At 40.6% G+C, this 13,648-nt stretch overlaps 1 protein-coding gene across 9 annotated transcripts in view; it reads left to right on the top strand.

The window, feature by feature from the left end:
* LOC147026140 (bifunctional heparan sulfate N-deacetylase/N-sulfotransferase 2-like) overlaps positions 1-13,648 on the top strand; it is a 555,697-nt gene that overhangs the window by 436,964 nt on the left and 105,085 nt on the right. For 8 of the 9 annotated variants that reach the window (XM_085881257.1, XM_085881258.1, XM_085881254.1 and 5 more), the window contains one exon: positions 13,172-13,342. The exons of the other annotated variant lie outside the window; for it this stretch is intronic. In XM_085881257.1, the coding sequence (XP_085737383.1) occupies positions 13,172-13,342 (171 nt within the window). The remainder of the gene's footprint in view (positions 1-13,171; positions 13,343-13,648) is intronic. 9 annotated transcript variants of the gene reach the window in all.

Here is a 13,648-nt window from a genome sequence, read left to right as displayed (position 1 = left end):
CCTGACAGCTGGTGCATCATCTCTTGCTTCGGGCAGCTCGCATCAAGACCATGGGCGTGAAGGAGGGGCTTGAGTTGGGAGGGTGGAGTCAGCGTCGTGTGGGTGGAGAAGAGTAGAAGGAGTCCAGCGATGACGGCAGAACGCAGAGTCGAAGTGATGACGACAGAAGGCGGAGTCGAGGTCCAGCTTGAGCAGAAGGCGAGGAAGGGCAGAGAGAGAGGGAAAGAAGGATCCGCTCGGACCTTTATAGGCCTCGCGGCACGGGGCGGGGGGCCACCCCAAAACTCGGTGGCGTCACCCGAATCGGGCACTCTGATGGGCCCTGACCCCTGCGCGGCCCGGCCACGATGACCGGAAATAGCAACATTCCACTTCTGGCAAGCTGACCCCATACCGCAAAGATGTCTCGCTCCGACCTCACGATGTGATACGAATCGCCCACACCATGAATCGCCTCGCACGAACCCCCGGGCCATGCCCTGATGACCAGCCGAGAGTGGCGTCGGTCTCGCACACCCACTTGGGCACCCCTGACCAGCGCTGGCCAATGCGCCCGCTCCGTGTGTGCCAACGTGGCCTGAGCTGTACAACATGCCTCCGCCCGATCGCAGCTTCACTGACTGTAGATGTGAGAAGGTAAGATGTTATGGCAAAACCCATACACAGACAGTAAGATGTGCCCATTCATGCCCGGCCTTGTACGATAAGAAAGTGTTGCAACCAGCACACCAGTCTGCCTTTGAGAGCACGTTCCATACAACATCCTCCGTTCCGATCCGCCATTACGCATGTGGTCAGCTCTCGCCCGATTCTGCTATCGTGTGCACGGGACGAAGTCCGATCGATATAATTTGTCCAGAAATGGGTTGAAAGGAAAGCGCCGCTTACGCCTTGCATACTCGCATCCCATGCAACGTGGAATGGGGTTGCCTTTCTATGATCAGCCTCGGTACACTTTCCGTGCAGCGTGGGCATCGTGTTGAGTGCGTTTCCCCTCCATTAGGTGGAAACTACTGCTGCGTGTGCGTTTGGCAGGCTGTGTTTTCTCCGGAGGGGTGTGGGTGTCATGCCTGCTGGCCCTTTGCTGAGGACCCATCTCACAGCGAAGGGCGCACGTGACTCAGATTTACCCCAGGAATAATCAGAAAAGAAGAGTAGGAATGAAGTTAGAAATGAACGGACGAAGAAATGATGTAAGCAAACCTAGCTATGAGATCCTCGCATCGCATTATCCTGTTGTCCCACGAGACAAAAGGGAAGGGACTAACTACACGTATATTAGCGGAATAACTGTCTTGGGACCAGTATCTGTTGGATGCATGCGGTTCTGAGAACCGAAACTATATATATATATATATATATATATATATATATATATATATATATATATATATATATATATATATATATATATATATATATATATATATATATATATATATGTGCTGTGTGATTCCTTTTCATGTACGTTTCCTTGAATTAGTGTGTGCGTGAGAAATTAACCTGTGAAGGGAATGTGCCTAGGTATGATGCTTTGTACCTGTACCTTGTACACGTTCAATCTAAAATGAATGTTGGTCTTGAAAGACACACAAAGGTGTTTATATATATATATATATATATATATATATATATATATATATATATATATATATATATATATATATATATATATATATATATATATATATATATATTCCTTTCAATTTACTTGTTGTGATCGTAAATGGCACTTGTTTGGATATTTTTATGGAGAAAACATTCACGCACATCTTCCCACAAATTGCTTTGTTTTGCATCGTCATTCTGGCAAAATGCATTAAAGAATATGAACTAGAACGGGCACTCATAGAGCGCATACCTTCGCCGCCACTACTTTTTTTGTTCTTGGTATGAGTGTGGGGAACTGGGTTCATATGAATGGTCTAATGACACAAACCACATATCTATAATGTCATGACCCCCTCCCCCAACTTTCGGGGGCTACGGACTAAACAACAATCAACTCACGTCGTTTTGGCGAGTCTTCACTCGCAAGCTCGGTGAATACAACGTTTCAACAAGAGAAGGTAATCTCGTTTGATGCTGGTTTCATGCAAATCGAATAAGAATTGACTGAGTTATGCCGAAAACCGCATATTTTTCAAGGGCGTGACCCCCCCCCCGACATTTTACCCCAACCGGTGACATGTGTTATGACGTCATTGTGTCACAAGATTGGGCATTAAATTCTGAACATTTTGGTGCTGGGTTCATGTAAAGCGGACAAGAATTGACCGCGCTATGACAAAAACCGCATATTTTTCAAGGTCGTGACCCCCTTGACCTTTGACCCCTAACCGGTAACAAGAGTATGGGCGTCATTGTGTCATATTGCATATCACAAGATGAGGCGTTGAATTCTGAACATTTTGGCGTTGGTTGCATTCAAATTGAATAAAAATTGACCGTGTTATCGTAAAAAGACGATTTTGACCTTTTTGTGACCTTGACCTTGACCTTTAACCCGAACAATCCCAAAATCTAATCGAATGCTTCCTGGCTAATAACCAATCATCCCACCAAATTTCATGCAATTCGGTTTAATACTTTTTGAGTAATACGAATCACAAGATTACAAACAAACAAATAAATAAATAAATAAATACACGCCGGCCAAAACATAACCTTTCGCAGAATGCGAAGGTAATGAGCGAGTCGTGTAAAATCGAACTTTTTTGCGGACAGTATATCTTCATCAACTTGAATTATTGTTATTTTTGTAATGCAGTATGCAAGCTTGATATAATATGCAGGAGTTTTGATTGAAGACGTGATACATGCATGATTGTGGATTTTTTGAAATCTGAGTTTCCTTCTGCAGCCTTTTTACCATCTGAGTTTTTTTCTGCCCTTTTCTGCAATTCAATCGTCTTAAAGTTGTTTAGGTCTGATGAGGAAATTACATTTGATGAAAGTCGGTGATATAAAAGCTTATCCATAATGTCTTGAGACTTGAGCGTTCTGTGATGCATACTATTTTGGGAAGGAATGCAAGGAAAGATGGCCTGTTTTTATTATTATTGTTATTATTATTATTATTATTATTATTATTATTATTTTATTGTTACTAACAGATCACCCGCACTGCAGGCAATCTTGTTCCAACGTGCAACACATTCTTCCAACATATTCCTTTATTTGGGCAGTGTATAGGCAACAAACCGATGCCTCAATCACTCCCAAAAATATAAATAACCTGGGTTACGTACATGAAGCCAAAACATGCCCACTGCCCATGTGCATGTATGATGTATCGTGGTTATATAGCTCAGATAATTACAATTGCATTGGCCTATAGGCTAACACCAGAAGCCTGAAGCCTGAAGCCTTAGGCCCGAAGCCAGAGGCCTATACATAATGTTGCGATCACAGGGCCCCATCAGTTCCAACCTTTTGATATTTGATGATCCTTTTAACAGTCGTTTTGGTTGGTTCATACTGAACGGAAAACTTATAGGGAGGGCATGGCAGTTGTGAATATGACACTTACGAAGATGTTTTAGGCTTACCAAAATGGCAGACATATAATTTTTTTTCAAGTTCCAATTGTGGGTGATGTCAGCCAGCAGTCCAACCTTGTGTGGACATACATACAAACATCCAAACTCTTGCTCCATTATATGTGGATAGATTAATTTGTTTCCAAGCTGACATGTGGGATGATTCTTGTTCTTGTTGGGATTATCATTTATGTTAGGATTCTGCCGATTTTTGTGTAACTACTTTTGAAGAAAAAAAGCATAACTGCCGGCTATGCCAATGTGTGCATGTTTATAATCACACCCTTGGAACCTGATCCCAACAGATTTTTTTTGTTTGGCCTGTATTCGTGGCCATCTCAGATTTTGTCCCAAACATAAAACAATCTTCTCCATAACTACTAAACTGATTGCCATGAAATTTGACAGACGGCTAAAGCACCCCGAGGTGGTATTGAAGTGTGAGCTTGAAACTTCTGCTCTGAAAGCTTTAGACGCTCGCTATTGGTTAAATATGTTACATAATCACAAAACTTTGAAATTTGACAAAAGAAGTGGCTTACTATGTGTAGTTTCACTTGCTTATACTGAATGTGCAACAAAAAGTAACATACTTTATGAATGTTTTTCCTGCTGCTGATGGATTAATGGCCTCCATTTTCCCAGAAAACGTATGAATGTGGCTCCATTTGAGTGGCAGATTAGAACTGCCTGGAAGCAGACAGCACTGCTTGCAGTTCTAGTTTTTTTTATTAGAGTACCAAAGGAACCCTATTGTTTTAGTTCTGTTTATTTTTTTTTCTTTTGCCACATTTTGCAAGTTTATTTGATTTTAAATTTGTTTTCCCCACAACCGCTTGAGTGAACGACACAAAACCTCCAATGTAGGAATGCCTACCATGGAGAATCTTCTTGTTCTTCTTCTTGGACCCATACTCTTGAACAGACATTGGAACTGCTAAAGCAGTTTTTCCCCCTTGGCTATTTAGCACAATCTTGGACAGGTCACTACTTCAACCATTTCTTGGAGCACAGCTGTGCCACTGATGCTATGCCCCTCTACCAGTACACTGGTACTCATTTTACCAACCTCAGAAGGATGACGGCTGAATCAACCCCCTGGTGTTAGCCAACAGGGCTCAAACTCAGGACCCGAGGATCCCAAGCCACTTCGGATGCCAAGCCACCACCTTAACCACGAAGCCAACACCAGGCTTTCCCATTGAGAATAATGAATGATAATTATGATGTCATAGGTCATGTGTTATGGCAGCCATGTTGGAAAATAGAAAAAACTTTGTACATCTTCTCTAGAACTACTCAATGAAGAAAATTTAAACTTGGCACAGGTCAGGAACACACCAACGGGAATAACATTTGATAACGATGTCATCGGTGCCTTGAGGATGACATCATAATTGGATGCGTCAAACACTATTCGATCAATACGAAATTTCTGAGAATAATCTTCATGGAAATGTGGCAAGTGAATTAAACTGATGACATCATCCATAACATAGATTGGTAGCCATTTTAAAAAAAAAATTAATAAATCTTCTTCAAAACAGCTAAACAGATCGATGCAAAACTTTTACAAGTATGATTGACTACCCATATGGAACAAAGCAACTTCACTATAATGTCATCGATGACATGGTTTGGCAGGCATATTGGATTTTAACAAAAACCTTCACAAATCATAACTCTCAAAATGCTCACCCGAATGATGTGAAACTCTAACTTTGTAATCGACTACCCTTGGGGATATATTAGTGATCGCTAAAATGTCATCAGTCACGTGGTCAGGCAGCCATATTGGATGGAAGGTAAATGTTTCAAAAATTACTTCTCTGAAACCACTTAAGCTATTGATGTGAAACTTTATAAATATGATCCAATACAATTGCTGCGCATTGTGTGAAAATGATGACGTTATCGGTCACATGGTGACTTTTTATGTATCCATCTTGTCCACCCCTTGAGTTCTCCCCTTACCCTCATCATTACCTGCATCCCTTGTTTGTTCATCTCTGTCTACCTTTTCCCACTATCCTGCGATTGGCATTTCCCCTTTCTTCTACTGTTCTCTTTGTTACTTGTGTCCTGGTCTGTTTTGTGTCCGAGCTCTTCCATGAGCCGAGAAGTTTATTTAAAAATAAGAAGAAGAAATGATAAAATGTGAAACATCTTTCAGATCAATTTATTTTGATTTCAGTTAATTCACTTGTGCATTCACTCAAATTATTCCTTATTAAAATGAAGAATTATTATTTCTGATTTAAATGATTCCATTGGTTATTACTTCAGCAACTATATGACTAAGTTTGTGTCATGTGGGATTTGATTGCTTAATTAATACAAATATTGAACCTTTTTATTTGCATATACTACTGTATATTCAATTGCATAGATAAAGGAGAGTGCTTGTGAACCAATGCTTTGCTGATGTGCAATGTTGTTTTGTACATTTTTGATGACTGTTGTGGGAATTCAGACTTATTAGTCGCTACGCAGAGCTTGGGGCCATGCCTGATTTGTTAACATTTATTTAATGAACAGACATGAAAATTAAATAACTGCTAACTTTCTCATAGTTGACTTGGAAAATATGAATTAAGAGTCGAACTACAGCACAAGATATTTTACAAACTATATTTCTGAGAAATAATAAAGGCTAGCTTTGGACAGAATCAAAGGGACATCGTTCGCAATCTCGTTGTGATAATTTTTTTTTTTTTAAACGTTAACTGATTGTACCTTTTTACTCTGAAATGAATATCTAGTTGCATGTTGTACTTGAATGTTTGTTGTCGTTGTTGCTGTTGTTTCATTTCTTTGTTTTTTCCCTACAAACTTCAATACATCAACAGTTATAGAACAAATGGTCTTCAAATTCTCTTTCAGTTGCATTGATGATTAGAGAGTTAATAGAACACATTGCCTTAAACAGTGTTAAAGTGTTAAAGTGAAATAAAATGATGATTTTAAAGCTCTTTTAAAAAAAAAACTCCAGAGTGTCTTACATGCAGTGTCTTAGACACCACCTTATTTAATATGTCCAAATACACCACTGCAGATGCAGTGTCTTGTACACCACCTTATTTTGCATGTTACATTAATTCTTCATGCCTGTTTGTGTCCTTTATGATGACGCTAAAAACAGTAAGTTTCTGGTTTGGAATGATTTTCAATTTTGTTTGACTGCCAGGCAAACAGAGGAAAAAAAACACACACCTGTGTCTGAAGGAAGCGGTTTGAGTTTGGCATTTTTGGTATGAAATAGGAAAAGCCAAGAAATTTACGAAACCCATGAGAATTACCCTTTATAATTACCCTTTAGAAACCTCTAGAATTAAATGCAGTGGGTTAGCAAGGTTCTTCGTCTTCATTTTTGCCCCGTGGGGTCTTCCATCCCACGGGGTCATAGCGCCGCTCGCGTTCTCTCTTTTCTTGTGTACAGTTCATTTGAGCATCTATTTCTCTATTATTCGTGAACAGAATTCAATGAAAATTGACAGGCATATATTAGACACATGCGCAGGCCTTAACTGAGCCCAAAGTGGGATTGTGGCCCTTCGGGCCAAGGAACGGCCCATTTTGACCTATTTTCTTAAAATTGTTATTTCTCAGTTATTAGTGAACGGAACCGGACCAAACTTGACAGGTATATTCCAGAGACCATTCCCCAGGCATTAACTTAGCCCGAAGTGCGATTCCGGCCCTTTGGGCTGAGAATCGGCTCTTTCGGACCATTTTCTTCAAATTGTTATTTCTCAGTTATTAGTGAACAGAACCGAACCAGACTTGACAGGTATATTCTAGAGACCATTCCCCACACACTAACTGAGCCCAAAGTGCGATAACGGCCCTTTTGGTCCATTTTCTTAAAATTGCTATTTCTCGGTTATTCGTGAAAGAAACTGGACCAAATTTGACAGGTATATTCTTGAGTTCACTCTGCAGGCAATAACTGAGCCAAAAGTGAGATTATAGCCCTTTTGGCAGACAAATACCCCTGTTGGCCAATTTTTTTAAACTTGCTATTTCTCGGTTATTCATAAACAGAACTGAACCAAACTTGACAGGAATATTCTAGAGACCATTCCCCACCATTAACTGAGCCCAAAGTGCGATTCCGGCCCTTTGGGCCGAGAAACGGCTCTTTTGGTCCATTTTCTTAAAATTGTTATCTTCTTCTTATTCTTTCGGCTGCTCCCGTTCGGGGTTGCCACAGCGGATCATCCGTCTGATCCGCATAGAGATTTGGCACATGTTTCACGCCGGATGCCCTTCCTGACGCAACCCTGGTCGCCTCTTACGACACAGGGATATGGTATACCTATTTTAACCGGGGTATACACCGGCCCAGTATACTGGTACTCATTTCGCCGACCTCGGAAGGATGACAGGCTGAGTCAACCCCCTGGTGTATTAATTCAGTGGCCCAACAGGGCTTGAACTCAGGACCTTTTGAATCCCAAGCCGCTGCCCTAACCACTGCGCCAACACCAGGCTCATTTTCTTAAAATTGTTATATATATATATATATATATATATATATATATATATATATATATATATATATATATATATATATATATATATATATATATATATATATATATATATATATATATATATATATATATATATATATATATATATATATATATATATATGTGCTGGGTGATGCCCAACACAAAATTAAGTCGCAAATGATGATATGAAACTCGCCTCACTCTTGTGAGGTGTTCTGGTTTCTTTTTCTGATGCGATGAAAATCTTACCAAATTTCAAAACTCTCTGTCGTCCGTGCTATCGCTCACCTGAGAGTTGTACGAATGAACTCCCACAGGGTGTGTTCGCAATTCGAACTTGTTGATGGAAGAAAGGACATGCCCAAATATTGAACTGCTTAAAAATGATCTCACTCCTCTGCGCATGTGCGATCTGGATGAATTCAGAGCCAAAGTATTGCTAAATTACAGGTTAGTTTTCCAATTTATATTCCGATTCTTATTCAACATATAACATTCAATTGAAATTAAGTTGCTCATCGAATATAAACTGACGTTTGGAGACACAAGGAAAGATGGACAGACATACAGAAGTGAGCCAATTTCTTGACCCCACTTTTTGTTTTGTATGTGTGGGATAATAATACCGTTGACAACGAGAACGGCACTCAGTGGAGTGCATACCTACGCCAGGCTGAACGGTTTACATTTTGTATTCCACTGATAGGCCGGATCTGAATCCGGACCTGAACCAAAATCAAATCGACTTGTTATTGTCACCTGCCTAACTAATCCGAGTTTTGTCGTAACTCGTCCTCAACTTTTTTGAAATATTGTGATAAATATCGTTTTTCGCCCCATCTCTCAATCGTGAAGAATCACTTTAAAACAGAAAAAAAATATTGTGAAAATTCCATCTAACATTTTGAGATATCGTTTTAACCCCAATCACTCAATGTTGAATAATCACTTTAAATATTCTCGTGTCCGGATTCAGATTTTCACAAAAATTGAATCGATTTGTCCTCGGCACACACCCAACCTGTCCACCAAATTTAGTCCGAATCCGTCCACAACTTTTTGAGATATCCTGCTCACAGACAAACATAAACAGACAGACAGGGTTGAAAGTGTAACTTCCCTTCACTTTCGGTGTTGGAGGTAATAAGGATGAATACATCGCCAGAGAAAGACAAATATCAAGAAACTAATGACAATCTATCTTGTCGTTTTTTTATTTTGTTCTTGTCTTCTCTTCCATGCTTGCCTGGATAGTTTCAGTATTTTGACATTTTTCCCCCCTCACAGTAGGTCTTCCTACAAACATCTCTACTCACACAAATGTTTGTTTTATATACTTTGATACTTTGTATATTCTTTTCATGTCATCCTTGGTTTGTTCAGCTTTCAAAGTTTGTTGTTCAGCTCTTCCTCAATCCTCAACCTCTGCAGAAAATAAACTATAACACCAACTTGCACACACAATAAGTTTAGTGGTAAAAGTGATGGAACAAATATCTTCTTCTTGAGTGATTTTCCTTGAGCCATAACCTAAGCACATGAACATAGGTTTGTTTGGATGTCATACATATGAGACGCAATCACTTAGATATTAACGTTTTGTTTTTATTATTTAGATGCCATCGACAAAAGACAAAAATTTACCTCTCCAGCACTGAAACTTCATCACCACTCATTCTGCAGGCCATGCCTTCACCCCCTCCCACAGCCAATTTGGTTGATTAAATAAATAATGGTGCCATAAAAGTAACAAACTGATCTCCCATCGTATATCGATCCCACTCTATCACATCCTGTATGGGGTGGTTTTAACTGTTTGATTATCTTCATAAGTTTCCTGCCTTAACTACTTAGTCCTGCCCTAACTACTTAGTTCTACCCTAACTACTTAGGTCTGCCCCAACTACTTAGTTCTGCCCTAACTACTTAGTTCTACCCTAACTACTTAGTTCTGCCCTAACTACTTTGACATCAGGCCTGACCAGCCGGTCTGTGAAAGATTTGGGTCAAAAACTTTTCCCGGCCAACCCCACAAGACAACAACTACTCCTACTACTACTACGAATGTGCATGCCTAGCTCAGTGGCGTAACGATCCCAACATCCTTGGAAGGGGGGAGGCTGGGGGGGATGATCTTTTTGCACTTCCTTTGGGATAAGGGAACGTAGAGGTAGGGCATTAATTTTGGAATTTATTGGCCATCATTGTGCGGACGATTGCATGCCCACTTCTCGCCAAGGACACCGTCGTGTCTTTAACATCTACCAACTAATACCGACAGACAGGACGCCAGTCCCACAATAACGTGGGAATAATCATGGCCATAAAAGAAGAAGAAGATTATCTTTGTCAGTAATGTCATTCCTTTTTCCCCCCACCTTTGGAACAAACTCCCACACTGTCTTCAATCCCACTTTTCCCTCCAGGTCTTCAAAATAGCTGTTCACCACCATCTCTTATCTTCCCCCATCCAAAACCATGATCTTTTCTATCCCTGCTAATCCACCCCAAACCCACCTCCTTCAAAATCCCTGCTTTCCTTCCTGAAAGTCCCTGTAGTGTCCATCTCTGTTCCCCACTGTGTTTTTCCCTTCCCTCTCCCACCCCTCTTGGCTCCTGCTCCCCTTGTTGTACATTCTGTGTGTTAGCTATCATACGAGCCTCGACATTGCATTCAAAAAAAATGTACATCACTGAATAAATTCCACTTCCTATTTGGCAGCCTAATTTTTTTGAAATTATACCATTACAACTTCAAGATTGTAATTTAAATATAGAATAAGAAATTGCCACGGAGGTGTGCCGACATTTCTCTGGTATGAGCAGTTTCATGCTGGTAGATATTCCCGTTGGCAGTGGACTGCAGCCATGTGCTGCGTTTCACTGCCATGGTTTCCCAGAACCGAGCAGCATTTTCTGTCAACACAGTTTTTATATTTTTATTTATTTTTTGTAAACACTGTTGAGGCTCGTAGAAGAGCTAACCCACAGAAACACACAACAAGGGGAGCAGGAGACAAGAGCGGCGGGAGAGGGAAGGAAAAAACACAGTGGGGAACAGAGACATGAGCAGATCTGTGAAAGGGAGAGGGATGGGGCGGGGTACATGGGGTAAACAAGATGGACACGCCAGGGACTTTCAGGTCCTTACACGACAGGGACTTTCAGGAAGGAAAGCAGGGAATTTGAATGAGGTGGGTTTGGGGTGGATTAGCGGGGATAGAAAAGATCATGGTTTTGGATGGGGGAAGATAAGAGATGGTGGGGAACAGCTGTTTTGAAGACTTGGAGGGAAGAGTGGGATTGAAGAGAGTGTGGGAGTTTGTTCCAAAGGAAGGAAAAAGAGGAATAAAAGAGTGAAAGTGAGCAGTGATTCCTGATTTTGGTAGTTTTACCAGAAGGGGGTTGCTGGCAGACCTTCAGCATCCTGCGGAAATATGGGGGGGGGGGGACATATCTCAGACAGAGCGGGGTGGGGGGGCAAGGCTGGAGAGGAGATGGCAGAAGACAGACTGACCACCAAGCTGCCTGCGGTGAAAGAGTGAGAGACCCAAAGAATCAGCCTCATCGTGGGAGATACCAATGATCCAAAATGCCTTGGTTTTCACAGCATGAAGCTGAGAAAGGTGAGAGGTGGGAGCACCAGCCCAGAGGGGAGATCGTATAGTCCAGCTTGAGTGTGTGTGTGTGTGTGTGTGTGTGTGTGTGTGTGTGTGTGTGTGTGTGTGTGTGTGTGTGCGTGTGTGTGTGTGTGTGTGTGTGTGTGTGTGTGTGTGTGTGTGTGTGTGTGTGTGTGTGTGTGTGATTAAAAAGTGTATAGTTCAGCTTCAAAATGGTAATCTTAGGTGGCGTTGAACTTGTATGGATCAGTTATATGCCTTAAATGTCAATAAGATAATCAAATCCGTCCAGGTTAAGTCGAGCCCTGTTGAGTACTCACACCAATTTATTACCGCATCAGATAATTGGTGACTTGTATGAACACCATTATTTAATTTAGTATTTACGTGAAGTTGTATTTTCTTAAGATAACAATTTGCTCTTATAAGAGTTGGTTCGAAGAGTTCCTTTCCCAGCAGACACTTACTCCAACGATGTATAATTGTTGTACTCGCTGTAGTTTTGCTGTCATTTATGGGACCTTCGGCTGTTATAAAGCGAAAATAATTGCAGAAGATGTTCTGTCAAAGTGGTGCTGAATCATGCGGATCAAGTGCCAATGCTTAATAAATAAATGTGTTGGGAGGAGAGGATGGTGTGGGGTTTAGACCTGTGCGAAGAGAATGAGGGGTCTATCTATATTTCACAATAAGTGTGTATGCAATGGATAGATTGCCCCTCACAGTGAAGTTATTATTGCTGGAGGAATTACAACTTTACTCTCCCTCTATCATGCAGGGAAGTCCATTTTAAATTTGCAATATGGTATTATTTATTTATTTTTACACTGATCTATGGTTTGCATGGAGGAGCTTGTACGTGTCACTTAAAGGACAAGGACATTAAATGACATCAGCCAACTTTTACACAAAACTAAATATATACTGTATCAGTGTACGATGAGCAAATCAACATAAAATATGGGATTTGAACCATATATCTCATTATAATTAGCCTTGTGCTCAGATAGGAATGTCAAACAAGCTAATAGGCTATAAAAAATAAATTTAATGGTCCAGTCATTTTGAGCTTTACATTTGAGATTAATTTCTCCAGTAAATATAATTTTTTTATCTTGGATAGTTGTGGCACTGCATGCTAATTGTCAGATATAGGATGGGACAATTCCTATTAGAGTTGTGCGATAAATGTCGTGCACCTGCATACAGTTCAGGAGGAATTACCTTCGGTTGATTTTGAAAAGCCACCAATCATGGCTTGTTTCAAACATCAGACATGACTTCTTTTTTTTATTTTTTTTTGCAAAATGTAGATTGATGCATCAAAACCAAAAAAATCACGTGATGCTCAAGTGCTACTTGGATACGTGATACTTGGAAAATGCATGCTCTTCATCGTTTGGATATCAATTTGCAAAGAGTGTAATTTGTCAACACAAAATGACAACGTGAGTACAACAACACTACCTCATTGCTGTGCCTCCCTTCCTAGCACCAACGCGCACATGGCGACCCAACTGCCCTCAATCACACCTTCTTGGAGGTGGTTTCTGCAGGGCCCGAGGGCTCATCAGCACTGCAAGCATTGCAGCATCGCTGTCTTAATCCAGGTCTCTTCAGCACCCACGTACAGAGGTGGTTGCAATATTACCCAGCAACTCAGGTTGGCAAGAGGGTTTTGGGCAGGATTTGGGTCAGGGATATATGACACATGGTTTGCATAATTTACTGAAACGTGTTTTTTTTATTTTCATAATTGTTATGTCATGGTTGTCACAAAAATACTGTAGTTTACCTTACTTTGTTCACTGTAACATACTGTGCCATCATCTTTATTACTTCTGCCACTGAAAGCAGATGGAGGTAATGTTTTCACTCCTGTCTGTCTGTCTTTGTTACTTGAGTAAATTTTTGTCAACTATGTTTATCTGTAGCGTCTGTCTGTCAGTCTGCTTGTCATATGTTTTTT

The sequence above is a fragment of the Eptatretus burgeri genome, chromosome 5 (genome assembly GCF_056783735.1).
Source record: "Eptatretus burgeri isolate ZD-2024b chromosome 5, Ebu_testis_v1, whole genome shotgun sequence".
Lineage (NCBI taxonomy): Eukaryota > Metazoa > Chordata > Myxini > Myxiniformes > Myxinidae > Eptatretus > Eptatretus burgeri.
This window is presented reverse-complemented; position numbering and strand designations above follow the sequence as displayed.